General features: G+C 37.1%; 1 protein-coding gene across 2 annotated transcripts in view; it reads left to right on the top strand.

The window, feature by feature from the left end:
• SLC4A10 (solute carrier family 4 member 10) overlaps positions 1 to 23,542 on the top strand; it is a 245,610-nt gene that overhangs the window by 42,444 nt on the left and 179,624 nt on the right. For both annotated transcript variants that reach the window (XM_055572418.1, XM_055572417.1), the window contains exon 3: positions 21,597 to 21,743. In XM_055572418.1, the coding sequence (XP_055428393.1) occupies positions 21,597 to 21,743 (147 nt within the window). The remainder of the gene's footprint in view (positions 1 to 21,596; positions 21,744 to 23,542) is intronic.

Genomic DNA, 23,542 nt, shown 5'->3' with positions numbered 1-23,542 from the left:
GTCCTTTTGAAATCTCAGTTGCTTGTAAAACTTTTGACTATACCTTTGTTTTTAGATCTTCCTTCTCTTTTCTCATCTCCCTTCCTGTGGCTTCTCAGAGAAGTCTTCCTTAGTATTTTTCCTGTTTATCCACTGGCCTCTCTTAGTCAACTAGAGATTTCTATGTTTATTCCCAAAATTAAAATAGTTTTTATTGTTTTAAAAGTTATTAAAACAATATTTTAAAACAAAAAAAGTATAAAGAAGGCAAACAAAACAATAACCCCCCAAACTCACCACTTAGGAACAAAAATTATTATTTTTGAACAGAATTAATATTATAAACAGAATACAATTTAATTATGTACATAAACAGACATCAGTTCAGTTCAGTTCAGTCGCTCAGTCGTGTCCGACTCTTTGTGACCCCATGAACCACAGCATGCAGGGCCTCCCTGTCCATCACCAGCTTCTGGAGTTCACCCAAATCCATGTCCATCGAGTCAGTGATGCCATCCAACCATCTCATCCTCTGTCGTCCCCTTCTCCTCCTATCCTCAATCTTTCCCAGCATCAGGGTCTTTTCAAATGAGTCAGCTCTTCGCATCAGGTGGCCAAAGTGTTGGAGTTTCAGCTTCAACATCAGTCCTTCCAATGAACACCCAGGACTGATTTCCTTTAGGATGGACTGGTTGGATCTCCTTGTAGTCCAAGAGACTCTCAAGAGTCTTCTCCAAAGGTACACTTCCAAACTCATTCTATGAGCCCACCATCACCCTAATACCAAAACCTGACAAAGATGCCACAAAAAAAGAAAACTACAGGCCAATATCACTGATGAACATAGATGCAAAAATCCTAAACAAAATTCTAGCAATCAGAATCCAACAACATTTTAAAAAGATCATACACCATGACCAAGTGGGCTTTATCCCAGGGATGCAAGGATTCTTCACTATCTGCAAATCAATCAATGTAATACACCACATTAACAAATTGAAAACTAAAAGCCATATGATTATCTCAATAGATGCAGAGAAAGCCTTTGACAAAATTCAACATCCATTTATGATAAAAACTCTCCAGAAAGCAGGAATAGAAGGAACATGCCTCAACATAATAAGAGCTATATATGACAAACCCACAGCAAACATTATCCTCAAAAAACTGAAAGCATTCTCTACAGTCAGGAACAAGACAAGGGTGCCCACTTTCACCACTACTATTCAACGTAGTTTTGGAAGTTTTGGCCACAGCAATCAGAGCAGAAAAAGAAATAAAAGGAATCCAAATTGGAAAAGAAGAAGCAAAACTCTCACTGTTTGCAGATGACATGATCCTCTACATAGAAAGCCCTAAAGACTCCACCAGAAAATTACTAGAGCTAATCAATGAATATAGTAAAGTTGCAGGATATAAAGTCAACACACAGAAATCCCTTGCATTCCTATACACTAATAATGACAAAATAGAAAGAAATTAAGGGAAAAAATCCATTCACCATTGCAACAAAAAGAATAAAATACTTAAGAATATATCTACCTAAAGAAACTAAAGACCTATATGTAGAAACTATAAAACACTGGTGAAAGAAATCAAAGAGGACACTAATAGATGGGGAAATATACCGTGTTCATGGGTCAGAATAATCAATAGAGTGAAAATGAGTATACCCAAAGCAATCTATAGATTCAATGCAATCCCTATCAAGCTACCAATAGTGTTTTTCACAGAACTAGAACAAATAGTTTCACAATTTGTATGGAAATACAAAAAACCTCGAATAGCCAAAGCAATCTTGAGAAAGAAGAATGGAACTGTTGGAATCAACCTGCCTGACTTCAGGCTCTACTACAAAGCCACAGTCATCAAGACAGTATGGTACTGGCACAAAGACAGAAATATAGATCAATGGAACAAAATAGAAAGCCCAGAGATAAATCCATGCACATATGGACACCTTATCTTTGACAAAGGAGGCAAGAATATACAATGGATTAAAGACAATCTCTTTAACAAGTGGTGCTGGGAAAACTGGTCAACCACTTATAAAAGAATGAAACTTGAGCACTTTCTAACACCATACACAAAAATAAACTCAAAATGGATTAAAGATCTAAACATAAGACCAGAAACTATAAAACTCCTAGAGGAGAACATAGGCAAAACACTCTCCGACATGACCCACCTCCCAAAATATTGGAAATGAAAGCAAAAATAAACAAATGGGACCTAATTAAAAGCTTCTGCACAACAAAGGAAACTCTAAGCAAGGTGAAAAGACAGCCTTCGGAATGGGAGAAAATAATAGCAAATGAAGCAACTGACGAACAACTAATCTCAAAAATATACAAGCAACTCCTACAGCTCAATTCCAGAAAAATAAATGACCCAATCAAAAAATGGGCCAAAGAACTAAATAGACATTTCTCCAAAGAAGACATACAGATGGCTAACAAACACATGAAAAGATGCTCAACATCACTCATTATCAGAGAAATGCAAATCAAAACCACTATGTGGTACCATTTCATGCCAGTCAGAATGGCTGCGATCCTAAAGTGTACAAGCAATAAATGCTGGAGAGGGTGTGGAGAAAAGGGAACCCTCTTACACTGTTGGTGGGAATGCAAACTAGTATAGCCACTATGGAGAACAGTGTGGAGCTTAAAAAACTGGAAATAGAACAGCCTTATGACCCAGCAATCCCACTGTTGGGCATACACACCGAGGAAACCAGAATTGAAAGAGACACATGTACCCCAATGTTCATCGCAGCACTGTTTATAATAGCCAGGACATGGAAGCAACCTAGATGTCCATCAGCAGATGAATGGATAAGAAAGCTGTGGTACGTATACACAATGGAGTACTACTCAGCCATTAAAAAGAACACATTTGAATCAGTTCTAATGAGGTGGATGAAACTGGAGCCTATTATACAGAGTGAAATAAGCCAGAAAGAAAAACACCAATACAGTATACTAACACATATATATGGAATTTAGAAAGATGGTAACGATAACACTGTATGCAAGACAGCAAAATAGACACAGATGTATAGAACAGTCTTTTGGACTCTGTGGGAGAGGGCAAGGGTGGGATGATTTGGGAGAATGGCATTGAAACATGTATAATATCATATAAGAAACGAATTGCCAGTCCAGGTTCAATGCATGATACAGGATGCTTGGGGCTGGTGCACTGGGATGACCCAGAGCGATGGTACGGGGAGCGAGGTGGGAGGGGGGTTCAGGATGGGGAACACATGTACACCCGTGGTGGATTCATGTTGATGTATGGCAAAACCAATACAATATTGTAAAGTAAAAAAATAAATAAAAATACTTTTGTTATAAAAAAAATAAGCATGGCCATTACTATATAGTTGCTTTAAATAGAGTCACCTATAAAAATGCTGTCCATGTGAAACAAATATAATTTTGTAAATCAACTACACTTCAATAAATAAAGTAAACCTTAAAAAAAAAAGTATTCTCCAGCACCAGAGTTCAGAAGCATCAGTTCTTCTGTGCTCAGCTTTCTTTATAGCTCAACTCTCACATCCATATATGACTACTGGAAAAACCATAGCCTTGACTAGACAGACCTTTGTTGATAAAGTAATGTCTCTGCTTTTTAATGTGCTGTCTAGGTTGATCATAACTTTCCTTCCAAGGAGTAAACGTCTTTTATTTTCATGGTGGCAGTCACCATCTGCAGTGATTTTGGAGCCCAGAAAAATAAAGTCTGACACTGTTTCCACTGTTTCCTCATCTATTTGCCGTGAAGTGATGGGACCAGATGCCGTGATCTTAGTTTTCTGAATGTTGAGCTTTAAGTCAATTTTTTCACTCTCCTCTTTCACTTTCATCAAGAGGCTCTTTAGATAGCTAAATTACATTTAAGTGAATTATAGTATAATTCATAATCTTTTAAACTACTCTCTTCATTACAAAAATCAGCATCATTCCATGTTAATATTGATATTGCCCATTTAATCATACTTTGTATTTCATTGCATGATTATATCATGCTTTATACCAATGCCTTATCAATGGATGTTTTATTTCTCATTTATCTCTTTTAAACAAAGTTTCAGTGAATTATTATATATATATATTTTTTTTGTGCACTTGACTTTTCTGATGTAATTCTCAGAAGGGTCACTGACTCAAAAGGTTATAGAGTTTAAAATTTTTGATCTATGTTTTACCCTCCCACTGACATAGTGTGAGAGGTTCCATCCATTTCATCAAAGCTTTGTCTATTCTCATCTATCTTTCAACTGTTGGTTACTCTCTATATATCTCTCCTTGATTTTTTTCTTCTTTATTCTATCTCTGTATGATTCACTTCTTGGAATGTTTTTCACTTCTTGGAATGTTATTTCCACCTATGAGAGCTATAGGAGTCTGTATGGATGTATCCAAAGTGTTCCATGTGCATCATACGGACCTTCATACAGTGAATATGCCTAAAGTAGGCACTGACAAAGATGAATGTTTCCAAAGTAGAGGTCATCTTATACAAATATTAGTTGAGGAAAATGCTAAGGGAATACTTAGAACGTAACTGCTAAATAACTGAGTATTTGAAAGACTGTTACATGAAAGATGAACTGTATCATTGTTTTATGTTACATGGAAATAGTAGGGTTTTGCATGAGGAAAAAAACTTAAGTTTTTAAAATTTCCCTATTGGATACAATTACTTAGAAATGCTTAGTTTTAGCAGTGTTGAGTTAAATTCTTCAACTTCTGTTTATTTCACATTTATATCTGTTTATTTCTCTCATGAAAATGAGAGAATCAGTCAGGTGCTCTCTAAATTTTGCAGCTCTAAATTCTATGATCTTTAAATGAATTTCTAGAGTATGCTTTAAAATTTAAATTTCTTGTTAACTGATACTTTGAAGTTTTCAGTTCTCTGACAAGAAAAGTTCATTAGTTTTGAATTTGAAAAGGACTGCTTGCTCTGTATAAGTGAGTGAAAGTGAAAGTCACTCAGTCATGTCCGACTTTTTGCGACATCATAGACTATACAGTCCATAGAATTCTCCAGGCCAGTATACAGGAGTGGGTAGCCTTTCCCTTCTCCAGGCAATCTTCCCAACCCAGGTCTCCTGCATTGCAGCCGGATTCTTTACCAGCTGAGCCACAAGGGAAGCCTAGGAATACTGGAGTGCATAGCTTATCCCCTCTCCAGAAGCTCTTCCTGACCCAGGAATCAAACTGTTGTCTCCTGCATTGCAGGAGGATTCTTTACCAAGAGCTATCAGGGAAGCCCTCTGTGTAAATGAAGGGTTTAAAAAATGTCCTATTAATGATTCATGCTTCTTGAAAACCATGAAAAATTATTCTTTACCTTTCTTGAGAAAGAAAGAAATTTGAAGTAGAAAAGATGTGGCAAAATATCATCAAATATAAATTTTTTATGGAAAGGGTATATCTGGCTTTATTATTTTGAGATATAAAATTAGGTCATATTTGGTTAGCATTGATAATATAATAGCTCAGAGGTACAACCTGTCAGGATATTCCAAAAGTAAGGCATTTCTCCTGGGGTTCTCCTTCCAAGTTCCATAGGGTTACTTAGACTAAATGGTTTAATCAGTCCTTAATATCTCTAACCAGTTGCCACCCTCAGTGAGAATTAATGGAACTTCAGATTCACTAATTCATTCATTCCTCCAGTTCTACTTAATGCCTATTATTAAGTGCTGGCTCAGTGGTAAAGAGTCTGCCTGCCAACACAGGAGTCGCAGGTTTGATCCCTGTGTCAGGAAGATCCCCTGGAGAAGGAAACAGCAACCCATTCCAGTATTCTTGCCTGGGAAATCCCATGGACAGAAGAGTCCGGTGGGCTACAGTCCATGCAGTCACAGAAGAGTTGGACCTGACTTGGGTAGTAGTAATATAGCAGTGAAAAAAGAGATAAAATATGGACATTATAAACTAGATATCTCCCTCATGGTTGATCTCAACAACTGTTTAACTCTAGAAAACTTAACCTATTAGTCTCAGTATCTTCTACTACCAAGTAGAAATCTGCTGGCATCCAGGGAGTTGGGATGATGCAAGATGCACTGGAGTTTGTGACTACTCACTATTATTTGGAACAAGGCCCTGTCCACCAAAGTTGTTGATCCTTCCTGGTTTATCTGTACAGGTTAATTCAGTCAGCTACACAACTTCCTCCTCCACATATGTGCGTACCAAAATCAGCCTTGAGACTTGAGTGTATACTTCAAGTTTTCCGCACTCAGAGTAGGCTCTCTAGTACCTAAGTGACTTTGTTAGAAAGGTGTTTAGCATCATTCACATGATGGACCTAAAACCATCAATACACACACACACACACACACACACACACACACACACACACACACACACACAGAGTAATCTGGTGGCTGCTGTTGAGTCTGGAAAAGGGTCCAAACTCTCCTCCCATCTATGGAGTTTCCTTTCAACAGAGAATGGAAGTGGAAGGCCTCCATGCATTCCTGCTTGTCTTCATTTAGGGTACCATATTCCTTCAGAAATGATTTAATGACTTTACATCTCAAAGCAAAAGGATTTGGGTGCAGTTTCCCTTCTTCCTAAAATGCTCTAATGATCCTATATAAATGAGAGGATGAAAACAGATGCCCCCTAACATCACTTTCACCATCATCTTAGCTCTATGCTTTTGTATTGCCCCAATAATTTTTTTATTCTCTTTACTTAGAATTGGGTACTTGTTATACACATAATTACAAAACTATACAAGTGGATCTTTCTAGAAAATGAAGCCAGCCTTATTAAGGTAAATTGATCAGATCACATCTGGGTATAGACAGTTGTCAGCAAGTTAAAAAAAGGAAGTTCCATCTTTATGTTCCCACTAGGTACCAAGCAGCGGTGTTTTGATAACCCTCCCTCCTCCTCTTCTCTTGGTTGCCTCCATAGCCTCAATTTATAGCATTTTCCATTTTTCATGGCTGCTTTCACATCATTGAAATGTTTTCACTGAATACAGAGTTAGGAAGAGACATGCCCAACTAGTTCTGGCAAATTGATATAAGCCAGTTTCAGCACACCATTGCTGTCAGGTTATATGTGGTGAAGTCATGGGCTTCATCTAATATATCCCATAAAATTTTTAAAAAGAGAAGTGTGGTTTCTATATGTAGTATAGGTATATGTTTCTTTGTGAGCAATGAATAAAGCATTTAATGAATAAAGTGTTCATTAAGCAATGAATATTTAAAGAAATAAAAATTCTGTTTACTTCCTGATAAAAACAAGTTACATGTCTCTGGACCCTCTCTGTGCTTGTGCCTCCCTTCACAAGGCATGCTATCTATATTTCACTTAGCAATACATATCCCATCTTCCTCAAAGTTACCTCTCCTCTGAGCTAGTTTTTAAAATTTCTAGCCTACTTCAGCATAAAATTGTATAAAAATGAGTTTGGATTTGTTGTCATTTATTTATTCAACACTTACTGAGCTTTTAATATGCCAGGTACTGGGAATGAGAACATGATTGTACAGACCTTATTACTGCCTCTAGAGCCTATCATAGGCATTATATACATGATTATACAATTATTTAAGTGAATTTTTGAAAAATGTTATAAGGAAATATAAGGTGCATATAGAATATATGGGCTTCCCCAGTGGCTCAGTGGTAAAGAGTACACCTACAATGCAGGGGAGGCAGGAGATGCGAGTTAGATCCCTGGGTTGGAAAGATCCCCTAGAGGAGGGCATGGAAACCCACTCCAGTATTCTTGGCAGGAAAATCCCATGGACAGAGGAGCCTGGCAGGCTACAGTCTGTGGGATCTCAAAGAGTCAGACACAACTGAAGCAACAGCACCCACACAGGCATGCAGGCATAGAATGTATACTGGCAATGGTATGTGATAAAATTAGACAGATTTGATACATATGATTACATGGTGGCATAAAAGGAAAAAAACCACAAGCTTTCTTATAGAAAGCAGTAGAGAAAAAAACAAAAGCTTTCTCTTTTTTGTATCACATGTGCCAATGTCCCAAAAGTCAGAATAAGTTACATGGCCACGCCAGGATTCAAGATTAGAAGAACAGATTCTACTATTTGATGGGAGAATCTCCTAAAATATTGTTGCCATTAAAAAAAAATCTGCAACATTATTTCCTATTTGTAAACTTCTGTGTAGAAATGTTAAAAGTGTTTTCCCTCTTTGCTTTCAGATGTTTTAATTTTTTAATTCCTTCAGTTTCACAGTTTGAATTACATCAACTGTCTTCATGGAAATCTTTTTTTCTTCAAAGTCTTCAGTTTTTCCAGGCAACCCTTCTGTCTTTAATTACCACAATTCTTAGAATGAGCCACTTTCTACATATGCATATGTCTTTCAGATTAATACAAGACAAGTCTAAATCTGGAAACTTTTGCAGTTTTACCTTTTTGCTTATATCCTACCAATTTCCCTGAAGCAAAGCATCAAGGCTGTTCAGAAATCATAATTTAGTTAAAATGAGGTTGAGGAGATGGGGAGCACAATCTTGTCTTTTGCATTCATTTTTTTAAAGTATCCCAGAACATATGTTGATCTCTTTTCCTTGTAAAATAAAATAGCAAAACATAAATATTTGAAAATAATAGTGAAATTGCAAGCTTTTGTAATTACAAAAATGCATGCTCTATCTCACCTTACTTTTCTCCTGCTGTAACATGCACCTCACATTATTCCCCTAAAGTGTTCTTCTATTTTTGTGCGATTTATCTTGTTTTTCTAGAATTCCCACTCCTCCATTTCCCATTCCCTAGTTTAATACTCAAGTCCTTCTCCATGAAACTTTCCTTGATAGCTCAGGTTACCTTTGATTTCACTCTCTTATGAACTCCTACAGCATTTACTGCTTGATACAACACAAGAATATTAGCTTTAATAAAGGTTTTTTTCCTACTTTTTATTTGTTTCATTGATTGCTATTTTCTTTTCTGGCATTTGATTTTTGAGCAATTGGATGACTATCTTTTTTTTTTTTTTTTAAGTGCAGGGATCATATCCTATAAGCATTTCTTATTATTCCTGTTTCTTGACTGATTTTGACTAGATTCCCTTTGAGCACCCTAAACATCCAACATCAAGCTGTCTTACAATCTATCAAGATGAGAAATTCTCTTTTTTTTCCTTAGAAGATACATGTTATTAGGATTCATTCATTTATTCAAAAAATATTGAGGCTTATTATCTTCCAAGATAAAAGCTAACATTGATATCTCAAGGTACAAAGTAATTTAGTTGTTATGTTTTGATAACAACTATCAAAAACTTGATAAATACAATCGAGATAGTATTATAAACTTATAAGAAATATTATATTTTAAAATATTCCACAGTATCTTCTAAACTAGTAAACTTCAAACTGTGATTTCTTTGATGAACAACTTTAGCACTTTCAAGATTTTTATTTTCTGTATGGAATAGTCACAGTCACGTGGTCTTTTGTTTTGTAATCATTACATATACGGTCCTAGCGTCAGGTGACTATGACCAGCATTGGTGTGACTTTTTAATTCTTTCAGCAAAATAGCACAAGAAACAACAGTGCAGTAAGTAGCCTAATAGTATCTCTTTGCAATGTACACACACACACACTCACTCAACACCCTCCTGGTTTCTTTTCTTGCTCTCTATAGCTCTAATCTCAGCTCTTTGATATGTTATGATAAATGATGGCTTGTTGTGTTTTCTGACTCTGTTAGAGTATCCATGGAATTAAAGATCACATGCTTATTCAGCTTAATGTACTTGACCTTTTCCCATGATTGGCACGTCTAAATAAATGGCTGTAGCAACTCAGTAATTATGCACCAGCTGTGTTATATATTCGACTTCATTTCACGGAAAAAACACACAGTTCTCTTCAAGAGCAGATAGCTTGACCCCTTTCCTGCCAGCTAAATAAAGCAGAGTAGTTAATTAGTATTATTATGAATCGTAGTAGGATTCCTTTCCATCCCCAAATGCATCTCTTTTCTCAAAGCATTTTGTAAACACTCAGTATACTATGACCACAGACACATAAAGTGTTGTTTCACTACTGGTATTTCTTACATAATGAAAATATTTACAATAATTCTGGACCTGCTCAATAAGATAGTTCCCCACAATATAAGGGTCAGAAATCCAGGATTTATTAACAAGATTTGTGTTCAGAAAGCAGTATTACCTTTAATGAACCCTTTGTTTTTCTAATGGGAAAACTATTTTTCCTCACCTGACATACAAGTAAATTTCAAATGAATTCTTGTGTTCAGTGCTTATTTCTTTTAATAGCAGTGTTGCATTCTCACTTCTTTAAAATATATTCATATTTAAATATTTATTAAATTGGGTTTCTTAACATTATGTAAAATTAATTCTTATTGACCATTTTGATTAATTTAAGAAATGCTCATTTGAAACAGTTCCTTTTTTAAATAAAATTCTGGACTTTATAATAAAATAAAAACTGTTCTGTGTCTAATCTTGAAAAATAAGTCTAGTCATGTTTAATAAGTCATTTCAGAACCATGTCATTTATCACTAAGTTTCTTGAATTCTTTATCTTCTTAAGTGGTATCTATTAAATTTTGAATATAATATTGTAGGAAAATTTTATGATAACATTAACCTGGAAATGTTACTTGTATATGTTTTTCTACAGACTCTAAGGTGTTTCTCTAATTTCTTAGGCCAGGCTTTATATAGTTAGGATTAGAAAAATTGGCAATATATCGAAAAGCTGGAAGACAATGAAGTAAGACAGAAAATTTGTCTTCCTCTTTCTTTAAGCCATTGAGAGTGAGTAGTATGAAGAGGGAAGGGAACGAACCCATGTCTACCAGGTGATAGGCAACATGTTCAGTATTTTATACCAGTTATATTATCTCATATAATTTTTGTAGAAAATCTCCTAAATCTATTGATAAATTTTTAATACACATATTATTTAATTCATCCTAAAATCAAGCACAACATTTCTGTATCAAAGGAGGACTATTATTATTTAACAGCAGTAACCACATTTGTTCTTCACACCCCATTCTTCCCCTTCAGCATAATGAGATGAGAACCAGATGGTAATATGCATAGAAAGGGAGCCCCAAATTATGAATCTGGAAATTTATATAGGAACTACTATACAACAGTCTTTTTCCATCTTGAGAGGCAGATAAATCTTTTCTACCTTATGTAAACAAATCTCAGAGAAGATAAGGGGAAGGTCCCCAGTTTAAACCCTTTGGAATACAAACCAGTAGCTCTGGGATTTTATTATCTTTTGAAATCTAAACATATAAATATGGGAGATAAGTGTCTATATCTCTTTGAAGGTCTCTATCTTTTACAGTTCAGTTCAATCGCTCAGTCCTGTCCAACTCTTTGCGACCCCATGAATGCAGAACTCCAGGCCTCCCTGTCCATCACCATCTCCCGGAGTTCACTCAAACTCATGTCCATCAAGTCGGTGATGCCATCCAGCCATCTCATCCTCTGTCGTCCCCTTCTCCTCCTGCCCCCAATCCCTCCCAGCATCAGAGTCTTTTCCAATGAGTCAACTCCTTGCCATGAGGTGGCCAAAGTATTGGAGTTTCAGCTTCAGCATCAGTCCTTCCAAAGAACACCCAGGACTGATCTCCTTTAGAATGGACTGGTTGGATCTCCTCGAAGTCCAAGGGACTCTCAAGAGTCTTCTCCAACACCACAGTTCAAAAGCATCAATTCTTCGGCGCTCAGCTTTCTTCACAGTCCAACTCTCACATCCATGCATGACCACTGGAAAAACCATAGCCTTGACTAGACGGACCTTTGTTGGCAAAGTAATGTCTCTGCTTTTGAATATGCTATCTAGGTTGGTCATAACTTTTCTTCCAAGGAGTAAGCATCTTTTAATTTCATGGCTGCAGTCACCATCTGCAGTGATTTTGGAGCCCCAAAAATAAAGTCTGACACTGTTTCCACTGTTTCCCCATCTATTTGCCATGAAGTGATGGAATTAGATGCCATAATCTAGGTTTTCTGAATGTTGAGCTTTAAGCCAACTTTTTCACTCTCAACTTTCACTTTCATCAAGAGGCTTTTTAGTTCCTCTTCACTTTCTGCCATAAGAATGGTATTATCTGCATATCTGAGGTTATTGATATTTCTCCCAGCAATCTTGATTCCAGCTTGTGCTTCTTCCAGCCCAGCGTTTCTCATGATGTATTCTGCATAGAAGTTAAATAAGCAGGGTGACAACATACAGCCTTGATGTACTCCTTTTCCTATTTGGAACCAGTCTGTTGTTCCATGTCCAGTTCTAACTGTTGCTTCCTGAGCTGTACATAGGTTTCTCAAGAGGCAGGTCAGGTGGTCTGGTATTCCCATCTCTGTCAGAATTCTCCACAGTTTATTGTGATCCACACAATCAAAGGCTTTGGCATAGTCAATAAAGCAGAAATAGATGTTCTTCTGGAACTCTCTTGCCTTTTCCATGATCCAGAGGATGTTGGCAATTTGATTTCTGGTTCCTCCGCCTTTTCTAAAACCAGCTTGAACATCTGGAAGTTCACGGTTCACGTATTGCTGAAGCCTGGCTTGGAGAATTTTGAGCATTACTTTCCTAGCATGTGAGATGAGTGCAATTGTGCGGTAGTTCGAGCATTCTTTGGCATTGCCTTTCTTGGGAATTGAAATGAAAACTGACCTTTTCCAGTCCTGTGGCCACTGCTGAGTTTTCCAAATTTGCTGGCATATTGAGTGCAGCACTTCCACAGCATCATCTTTCAGGATTTGAAATAGCTCAACTGATTTCCATCACCTCCACTAGCTTTGTTCACAGTGATGCTTTCTAAGGCCCACTTGACTTCATATTCCAGGATGTCTGGCTCTAGGTGAGTGATCATACCATCGTGATTATCTTGGTCTTAAAGATCCTTTTTGTACAGTTCTTCTGTGTATTCTTGCCATATCTTCTTAATATCTTCTTGCTTCTGTTAGGTCCATACCATTTCTGTCTTTTATCGAGCCCATCTTTGCATGAAAAGTTCCCTTGGTATCTCTAGTTTTCTTCAAGAGATCTCTAGTCTTTCCCATTCTATTGTTTTCCTCTATTTCTTTGCATTGATCGCTGAGGAAAGCTTTCTTATCTCTTCTTGCTATTCTTTGGAACTCTGCATTCAGATGCTTATATCTTTCCTTTTCTCCTTTGCTTTTTGGTTCTCTTCTTTTCACAGCTATTTGTAAGGCCTCCCCAGACAGCCATTTTGCTTTTTTGCATTTCTTTTCCATGGGGATGGTCTTGATCCCTGTCTCCTGTACAATGTCACAAACCTCAGTCCATAGTTCATCAGGCACTCTGTCTATCAGATCTAGTCCCTTAAATCTATTTCTCACTTTCACTGTATAATCATAAGGGATTGGATTTAGGTCATATCTGAATGGTCTATCTTTTTAGGCAATCTTTAACTTCCAAAGTTTACCCTTTAACTTAGGTTTCAGTTTATTTGGTGTATAATTCTCTAACCATACAGATAATATTTTCTCTATTTCATAGCCATGAATTGTGGCAATTTCAGTATCATTGCACTGAAATTTGTGGCCATTAGCTTTGTTTCTATTCTTGTTTTTTAGTGTGTTTAGTAGCATAATGCATCATTATGTCTGTTTTCTATGTATTTTACTAAAAATATCATCTCTATGAAAAGATTTATATGTGCAATAAAAATTTTTTAAGCATTAGAAACTATCGAGCACCATTCTAGATACTTGGGATACATCAGTGATCAAATTAGAGATCCCTGCTCTTGTGAAATTTAAAAACTTTCAGAAGAAACTAGAAATTCAACAGTAAACATTTATTATGCTTATGTAAATAACTTGTATAGAAAGTTCCTGGTGGCAGTGAGGATGCCAAAGAAGCCAGTGTGGCTGGAGTGGAGTGACGGGGAAATCAGCAGGGGAGGCGATGGAAGAGCTGACAGGAATGGGGAAATCTCAGGGGACATGCGGATCTCAGAGGGCCTCATAGAGAATTAGAGAAATCTTGGCCTTTTCTCTGAGTGAAACAGGTTAGCAGAAGATTTAGCTGAGGAATGACATAATCTAACCTGCCTTTTAAGAGGGCTACATTAGCTGCTGCATTTAGAACAGATTGTAGGGGTTAAAGGTAGATTCAAGAAGACCTGTCTGGAGGCTAATGCAGTAATTCAGGTTGGGTGTGAAATGAAATAATAAGCAGACAAATTTTGGATATATTTTGAAAGTTGTCCCAACATTTTTTCCAATAGATTTGGTTGTAAGCTTAAGAAGAGAGGTCAAAAATGATTCCAAGGTTTTTGTTCTTCTGAGCAACTTGAAAAATGTTTAGTCATCAACTAAGATAGACAAGATTTTGGGGGAGCAGTTTATTTGGGGAGTTGTGTTGGGATAGATTAGGAGTTTAGTCGTGAACATGTTGATCTTGAGATGTCTTTTAGACATGCACTGGAGGTATCAGGTAAGCAGTTGGGTATGTTTGTTTGGAGTTTGGGAAAGAAGTTTGAGCTGGAGATAGAAAATTGGGAGCTGCTCACATAAAGGTTGTATTAGGGGCAGATTGAGGCTTTGTGTGACCTGAAGCTTAAGCAATTTTGAGGATTCTCTAAGAGAAAGAATTCAGAATTTGAATTCAAATTACATGTAAAGGTGAATATTTATTTATAATGAGAAAAATCAAAACACTTATTTGGAAACTGATAAGCAGTGCAAAATCATAGCATTTGGAGAAATGGCATATTTTTAAAAACTGCCTGACATACCTCTGCTCAATGGACATGAGTTTGAGCAAACTCTGAGAGAGTGATAGGAAAGCCTGGCGTGTTATAGTTCATGGAGTTGCAAAGAGTCGGACATGGCTTAGTGACTGAACAACAGCAACAACATACATCTGTAATACTTTTCTTCCAACATTCTTGAACTTTAATGTCAAAGATTTTAAAACATTATTTTCTGTTGAGAATATGGAAAGTTAAATCAGTCTTTATTATGATTAATTAAAATTTAATTGTTACTAGTGATAGTCTAGAAAGATTTCTTTCATCTTTACAACTTACAATTTTATGAAAATTTTCAGGGTTGTCTTAAAGTTTAAAACTTCTATGAAGCTTCTTGCATATATAACCTGAAAGATTTGGAAGAATTTTCCAAAGACTAACTCTGACTGTATGCAGTTGAATCCATGCTTCTTTTCCACTGCCCACGTGCTTCCAATACTAGGCAGATTATGATACCTCTTCATATTATGACACCATTTCAGCCCTGAACATTCGTGTCACAATGTAGCACAATGAGTATAGGCCACTGGAAATTATTCCTACTTTAGGATAGTCGGGATAGCTAACTAATAATTTACTCATATCTGGAAGTGATTGTGAATCACATAAATATGTTCCTTTAAACCCAACCTAAATGTATCTCCAACTCTATTTCCTCTTGTTATTGTTGTTTAGTTGCTAAGTCATGTCCAGCTCTTTTTGTAGCCCCATGGACTGTAGCCTGCCAGGCTCCTCTGTCTGTGGGATTTTCCAAGCAAGAATACTGGAGTGGGTTGCTATATCCTTCTCCTGGGGATCTTCCCTACTAGGGATTGAACCTGTGCCTCTTGCATTGGCATATGAATTCTTTAGCACTGAGCCACCAGGGAAGCCCCTATTTCCTCTTAGTTTCCCCAAAATGTTTCCAGATATGCAATGCCCCCCCATTATGAAGGTGTTTTATATTTACAAACTTTCCTAAAATATATGACTGTGAGAACACAATTTTTTAAAAAATTAAAGGACTGTACTTTTCAGAGCAGTTTAAGGTCTGGGGAGATTATATGGAAAATACAGAGTTCCCATATGCTCTTTCTCTCCCCTGCACACAGTTTTCCTATTATTAACATTTTGCATTAGAAAGTGAAGTCGCTCAGTTGTGTCTGACTCTTTGTGACCCCATGGACTATAGCCTATCAGGCTCCTCTGTCCATGGGATTTTCCAGGCAAGAGTGCTGGAGTGGATTGCCATTTCCTTCTCCAGGGGATCTTCCCGACCCAGGAATCGAACCCGGGTCTCCTGCATTGCAGGCAGACACTTTACTGTCTGAGCCACCAGGGAAGCCCCAACATTTGTTACAAATGATAAAGCAATATCAATAGGTTATTATTAACTAAACCTCATAGTTGACATTTGGATTTACTCTTTGTTTTGTATATTTCTGTGGGTTTTGGCAAGTGTACAATATTACATGTACATCATTACAGTATCATCCAGGATACTGTCACTTCTGTAAGAATGCCTGATACTCCACCTCTTCATCCCTAATCCCGCTCCCTGAACCCCTGGAATCTCTGACATTTTTAACTGTCTCTGTGGTTTTACCATTTCCAGAATGTCATATACAGGTTAGCATCTTAGAGTATGTTTCTTTTTCACTGACTTCTTTCACTCAGCAATATGAATCTTAGTTTCCTCTGTGTCTTTGTTGTTGTTGATACTCCATTGCATGGATGTACCACAGTTTGTTTATTCATTCACCTAATAAAGGACATCTTGGTTGTTTCCCGGTTTTTGATGATTATAAATAAAGCAGCTATAACAATTTGTGTGCATCCTTTTACATGGGCATTAGTTTTCAACTCATAGTGTCAAATGGCTAGTGAGTAAATTAGCACTTAAATTAGGATCTAGATACAGACCTTACACCTTTCACAAAAATTAACACCAAGTGGATCATTTACCTAAATGTAAAACAAAATTATATAACTTCTAGAAGATGACATAGGAGAAAATCTAGGTGACCTTGAGCTTGGAGGTGACTTCTTATATGCAACAACAAAAAGCACAATCCATGAAAAAATTTTGATAGATTAGACTTCTTTAAAATGAAAGCTCCTACTCTGTTAAAAACACTGTTACGGGATTGAAAAGACAACTGCAGACAGGAGAATACACTTGCAGAAGATAACTGATAAAGGACTTTACCCCAAAGACAACTGCAGACAGGAGAATACACTTGCAGAAGATAACTGATAAAGGACTGTTACCCCAAATATACAAAAAACTCTTAAAATTCAACAATAAGAAAATAACCCAATTACAAAATAGGAAAGGATCTGGAGAGAAATCTCAGCAGAGAAGATATATAGATGGTAAATAGCATATAAAAAGATGCTCAACATCATATGTCATTAAGGAATTGCAAGTTAAAGCAATTAGATACCATTACAGTACTCTTGCCTGGAAAATCCCATGGATGGAGGAGCCTGGTGGGCTGCAGTCCATGGGGTCGATAAGAGTCGGACACGACTGAGCGACTTCACTTTCACTTCTCACTTTCATGCATTGGAGAAGGAAATGGCAACCCACTCCAGTGTTCTTGCCTGAAGAATCCCAGGGATGGGGGAGCCTGGTGGGCTGCTGTCTATGGGGTCACACAGAGTCGGACACGACTGAAGCGACTTAGCATCAGCAGCAGTAGCAGCAGCACACATCTATTAGAATGGCTAAAATCCAAAGCATTGGCATCATCAAATGTTGGCAAGGATGTGGTGCAACAGGATCTCTCATTCTTTGCTCATTGGAATGCAAAATGGTACAATTACTTTGGAAGATAGTCTGATAGTTTCTAACGAAGGTAAGCCTAAGCTTACCATATAATCCATCAATTACACTAATAGTGAAAACCCCAAATGAGTCTTCTTTTTAACCAGCCCTGTAGGATTCTGTGTCAGGAAATTCCTTCAGAGTGTTCTTTCTTTTCTGAACTAAAGACATTAGGTCAGCTCTGTGTCTTGGCATCCTCTTTTTATCTGGATATATTTGGATATAGTTTCAGATTGTTTATTTCAGCCTTGACTTGGCAACTTCTTAGGATGTTACTTCTGGAAATTGCCCATGATATTCACATTCTACAAACAAAGGCAATATTAATTACCCTCAACCACGCCCTGTGGACTGGCCGGTCAGGTCCACGATTCTCCTTATCTTTGTCTGTCTGGTAATCAGTTCAGTTCAGTTTAGTTTCTCAGTCGTGTCCAACTCTTTGTGACCCCATGGACTGTCTGGTAATGGCTTTCTTAATTCACAATTGTTAGGAGAAGGCAATGGCAACCCACTCCAGTACTCTTGCCTGGAAAATCCCATGGACGGAGGAGCCTAGTAGGCTGCAGTCCATGGGATCACAAAGAGTCAGACACGACTGAGTGACTTCACTTTCACTTTTCACTTTCATGCATTGGAGAAGGAAATGGCAACCAACTCCAGGGTTCTTGCCTGGAGAATCCCAGGGATGGCGGAGTCTGGTAGGCTGCTGTCTATGGGGTTGCACAGAGTCGGACACGACTGAAGTGACTTGGCAGCAGCAGCAGAAACCTTTACAACCTTTAAGGCTTAGCTCTAGGAAATAGTCACTGTCTAAACTTACAACTTTTATTCATTTCCCTATCCACTGGAACTGCTCTCAAGAAAGTTACAGATAAACATTAATTTCCAAATGTAATAGCTAATTTTTAGTCAATTTTGCTTGACTCCTTTATAGCATATAAGGTGGTAACTCTCACCTTCTTAAAACTCTTTTTCTTTGGTTTCTTTTAAAATTTTTAAAATTGTGAGCTGAAGCATACATATGGAGAAGTGCACAAAGCTTATGTAGAAAGTTTAACAAATATTTTTAAAGCAAAAACTTCTATCATGAAAGAACATTTTTAGCACCCAGAAGCTTTTCCTGTGGTAAGAAGCAAGTGTTTAATCTCCCATGTTTAATTCAATTGGAAATTCACTCTTCATTTTTTTTATTGTTTCTTAAGTCTTTGATTTTTTTCTGTAACTCTTTAGTGTTAGTTTTATGCAAGTCTCAATCTTTGTTGCTTTATACCTTCTCCATGATTAATAGCCTTCAACTTACTAGTGTAGAGGATTACAATGTAGTGATGGCCAAGTAATTCAAAATTATTAATGTTAAATGCCAATGTTTGTGACTTATTTTAAATATTTAATTTTGTGGTATGTCCTGTTATCTTATAAGGTAAGTTCTCCTTCCTAGTGCTTCCTCAAAAGGTTTTTGTTATTTTCCTTTTAATTAATTCATTGAAATTTTATTTTTATATGTTTTAAAGGTTACAGTCCATTTACAGTTATTAAAAAATATTGGCTATATTCCCTGTGTTGTCCTATACATCTTTTAGCCTATCTTATGTCCAATAGTTTGTACCTTCCACTCCCTCTCTTCTATATTCCCCCCACTATTGATAACTGCTAGTTTGTTCTCTATATCTGTGAATCTGCATCTTTTTTAATTGTATTCACTAGTTTATTGTATTTTAGTTTCCACATATAAGAGATATCCTTCAGTATTTGTCTTTCTCTGTCTGACTTATTTCACTTAGCACAATGCCTTCCAGATCCATCCATGTTGTTGCAAATGGCAAAATTTCATTCTTTTTTTAATGGCTAAGTAGTATTTAATTGTGTGTGTGTATATATATACAAATACACAGGGCTTCCCCGATGACTCAGTGATAAGAAATTAACCTGTAATATAGGAGATGCATGAGAGGAGTCTTTGATCCCTTAGTCGGGAAGATCCCCTGAAGGAGGGCATGGAAACCCACTCCAGTATTCTTACTTGGAGAATCCCATGGACAGAGGAGCCTAGCAGGCTACAGTCCATAGGGTTGAAAAGAATTGGACATGACTGAAGTGACTGAACACACACACACACAGATATATATCACACCTTTATCCATTCATCTGCTGATGGATACAGGTTGCTTTCATATCTTGGCAATTGTAAATAATGCTGGTTATTTTTCTTTAAAGTTTTTCTGAGTGTATTTTAGATTGTTCCACTTCTGTTAAAATAATGATGTTGGAAATTTTTAATTTTTTCAGTATATAGATTAAATCATGTCTTTTTGAGGGGGTGGGTTCACATCTTCAAATTGATTCTAATATATACATTCAGAGCAATATACCATACTTGTGAATGCTAGTTTTTTATATAAATTGGAGAAGGCTGAAACCAGTTGATTTGTAAGAATAAAATAATGTCTTATGTGTATTTGCATCCCTGATACCCTTCACGATACCATTCAATAAGTTGTTCATTTCAGTAAACATTTGCTAGGCATCTGTTACATGCTAGGCACTGTGTCAGGTGACAAAGATACTGACACATGGACCTTCCCCAGACAGGATTCATAAGAAAACTACTTATAAGTAAACAACTACAATCAAGTGCTTTGATGTATATGATTAAGCACCAGAGGATCCTAAGGGGAAAAACGGTCATGTATATTTAGACTGAGGGAGTATGAAAAGTTTCATACATGGCATAATCCTTGAACTAAGACTTGGGAGCTGAGTTAGGTATTCATCAGGAAAGACAAAGATATTTCATACAATCGGAAGAACAGTACCAACATTAAGTGAAAGAGAGACTTGGGAACACCTGGCAATTTAGGAATGAAAGGATACATGCTGCCTTATCGTGTGTGTGGCAGAGTGGAAGCCTAGAGAACTAGGCAGATGTCAGCTATTGTTTGGCTTTATAGTTACTAAAAGCTTTATCCTTTAGGCAACAGAAAGCAATCAATGAGTCTAAAACAGGGAGTAATGTCGTCAGATTTGCATTTTGGGAAAAAAATGGCATCAGTATTCAGAATGGGACAAGATTGGAATTAGAGAAGAACATGCTATGGAGAATGCTCTAATAGTCCTGGTGAGAGATGAAGGTCCAAATTAAGACAGTGACACCAGAGATATTGAAGAGAGAATGAATTAATGAGATGTAAAAGAGGACCTGGTTACAAATTGGATGTGCTTTGAGATGACTGGACAGATCTTGCATGTACTGGATAGATGATACTTGGGAGACAAAGTAAAGGATGAGTCCCATGGAATTTAACATGCCTATGGGCAGGATGTCTAGGTGAATATGTCTAATAGATGGTTATGTAAGTCTACAGTGTAAGAGAGAATTGGTGTCAAATCCTGGGGATCCCAATCTTGAATGAATAAATAGAAAGAGAGCCAGAAAAGGAAACTAATTTGAGCAAAAAAAGAAAAATAAAGGAGGAGGATGACCTAGAGAAAGTTAAATCATAGAGAAGAGAATGGTCAATAGTATCAAATGCCACAGATAGAAACAGTAGAGCCTAAAAATTCCACAGGATTTGACATTACTAGGATCTTGGTGAAATCTGTTTTAATTAGAGATAATGATTGTTTTACACACTTAACTGTGAAGGGAAGTGAACTGGTAAAATAACTGGTTGGTTAAGTGCAGGGAGAAAATAGAACAAAAAATTTTTAATGAAAAAAATATAAATTATGCAGAATAGACACACAGGATTGTTGTGATAGTTAATAAAATAATGGTGGTTATAAAATACTGTATAACCAAATACTTAGTATTGTAGATGTTTGATAGACATATGTACCAAAGTACAGTGCTAAGCTGCAAGCTTATCACATCATAAATACTCAAGAACCATTTAATGGATTGAATTGTATTGGGTTTCCAATAACAAGTAAATAATCATCTTCTGTGCCTTGGAATAATTCAAAGTTTAATTTGTGTATTTACTTCTTATACAGGTCATCGGACACTATTTATTGGAGTTCATGTGCCCCTGGGAGGAAGAAAAAGCCATCGACGTCACAGGCATCGTGGTCATAAACACAGAAAGAGAGATAGAGAGAGAGATTCAGGACTAGAGGATGGAAGGGAGTCACCTTCCTTTGGTAAGAATCTTCCTCTTTGTTTTAATTAAATTTATCATTGTAATATTATACTTGTTTAGACAATCCATAATGAGCAGTAATGCTTCATACTCATAAAATTGTTTATACCTTTATAAAAGATGTTGGGCAGTTTGAGGAAACGTGGGAGAGAGAATGTTAAATCTTTTTCTCTTGTGCATCTGTTTTGTGCAGGTGAGAATTAGCTTAGATTTGTGATTGAGGAAATATACTTAAGTAGTAGAATTTATTGTATTAATTCTTTTGTGTGTGTGTGTAATAAAGTTTTATTAAAGTATAAAGGAGCTAGAGAAAGCTTCTGACATAGGCATCAGAAGGGGGCAGAAAGAGTACCTGCTTGCTAGTGTTAACAATGAGGTTATATAATCCAAAGAATGTCTGGAGGCTGTAAAGACCTCATCAGACCTACTCCCATAATTTACATTTTAAGATAACAGAAGGTTGAATCCAAAGACTGTCCTTAGGCAGGATACATTATTGTTATATAATCCTAAGGAATGTGGAGAAAGAAAAAAAGTTTGTCCTTTCTTCCTCCTTGTGAATTCCAGACCCCTCTCTCCTTGGGGACCCCTAGACTCCCTATCAACCTGCCTAGGAACTGACTCTCTCATTCCCCCCTTTTCTTTTAGGAGAATTATGTTGCCTAGGGAAAAGGGGCGTCGTTTTTGTTCCATAACTGCTTCCAAGCTGACAAGGGGCGTTGTCCCTAAATTGGTGAGGCAACATATTCTCCTAATCCTCATATTGAGGATATCTGATCCAGGGGCCCCAAATAGTAGCTGGAGGAAGCTACAGCAGTAGCAGGAGTTTGAGCAACCATTTGCAACTTAAAAGCTTTCATGCGGCTAGAAACAAATCCAGTTATGCAATTACAGATGCAGGCAACATAGTCATTAAAACAAGTTAAAATCGAAATTAAAAGTCACATTATGTCCATAGTTAAAGTACAAAGTGTTGCAGCAGTCCATTTTAGGGTTGGTAGATGTCATCAGATGAAGAAGAGGCATCGCATGTGATTGTTGTCGAAGGTATTCACAGACTTGGAGAAAGTCTTTTCCTTGAAGTGGGGATGTCCACCACGGGAAGCCTTCCACTGACGAAGAGGGGAGCGCTCTGCAGACCCAGCAGTTAGACCGATTGTGGAATGTAGCATAGGAGTGAGCCCAGGACAGGAAGACATTGTCTTGAGGATCCAATGGCAGACTCAGGATTTTTGGAGTCAGCAGAAGTAGACTCACGTAGATTATCAGGCCCATCCGCTGCCCTTTGCTTAACTCTAGAGCTCGGGTCAGAGCCACAAGCTCCGCTAACTGAGCACTGGTTCCCTGGGGGAGAGATTTTGCTTCCAAAACCTGTTCAGCAGTCACCACGGCATAACCTGCTTTACGCTTTCCATCCCAAACAAAAGAACTGCCATCTGTAAATATTTCCATGTCAGGATTGTCTAATGGGGTATCCTTTAGATCCTCCTGAGCTGCATAGTTCAAAGTTAGGAATTGAGAACAATCGTGATCAGGTGTTTCATTTTCCTTCTCAGGAAGGAAAGTGGCAGGATTTAAATTTCCACAAACTTGAAGCTTAGTTACTGGTCCTTCTAACAACAATGACTGATACTTAAGAAGCCTACTGTCTGTCATCCAAATATTAACCTTAGAATTTAAGATTCCACTCACATCATGAGAAGTCAGTACAGTAAGTTTTCGTCCATTAATTATTTAAAATAATAGTGCTTGCTCTAAATTGTTTGAAAATCCAGACAGAAATGTCTTTATCAAGTTCCC

The sequence above is a fragment of the Bubalus kerabau genome, chromosome 3 (genome assembly GCF_029407905.1).
Source record: "Bubalus kerabau isolate K-KA32 ecotype Philippines breed swamp buffalo chromosome 3, PCC_UOA_SB_1v2, whole genome shotgun sequence".
Lineage (NCBI taxonomy): Eukaryota > Metazoa > Chordata > Mammalia > Artiodactyla > Bovidae > Bubalus > Bubalus kerabau.
This window is presented reverse-complemented; position numbering and strand designations above follow the sequence as displayed.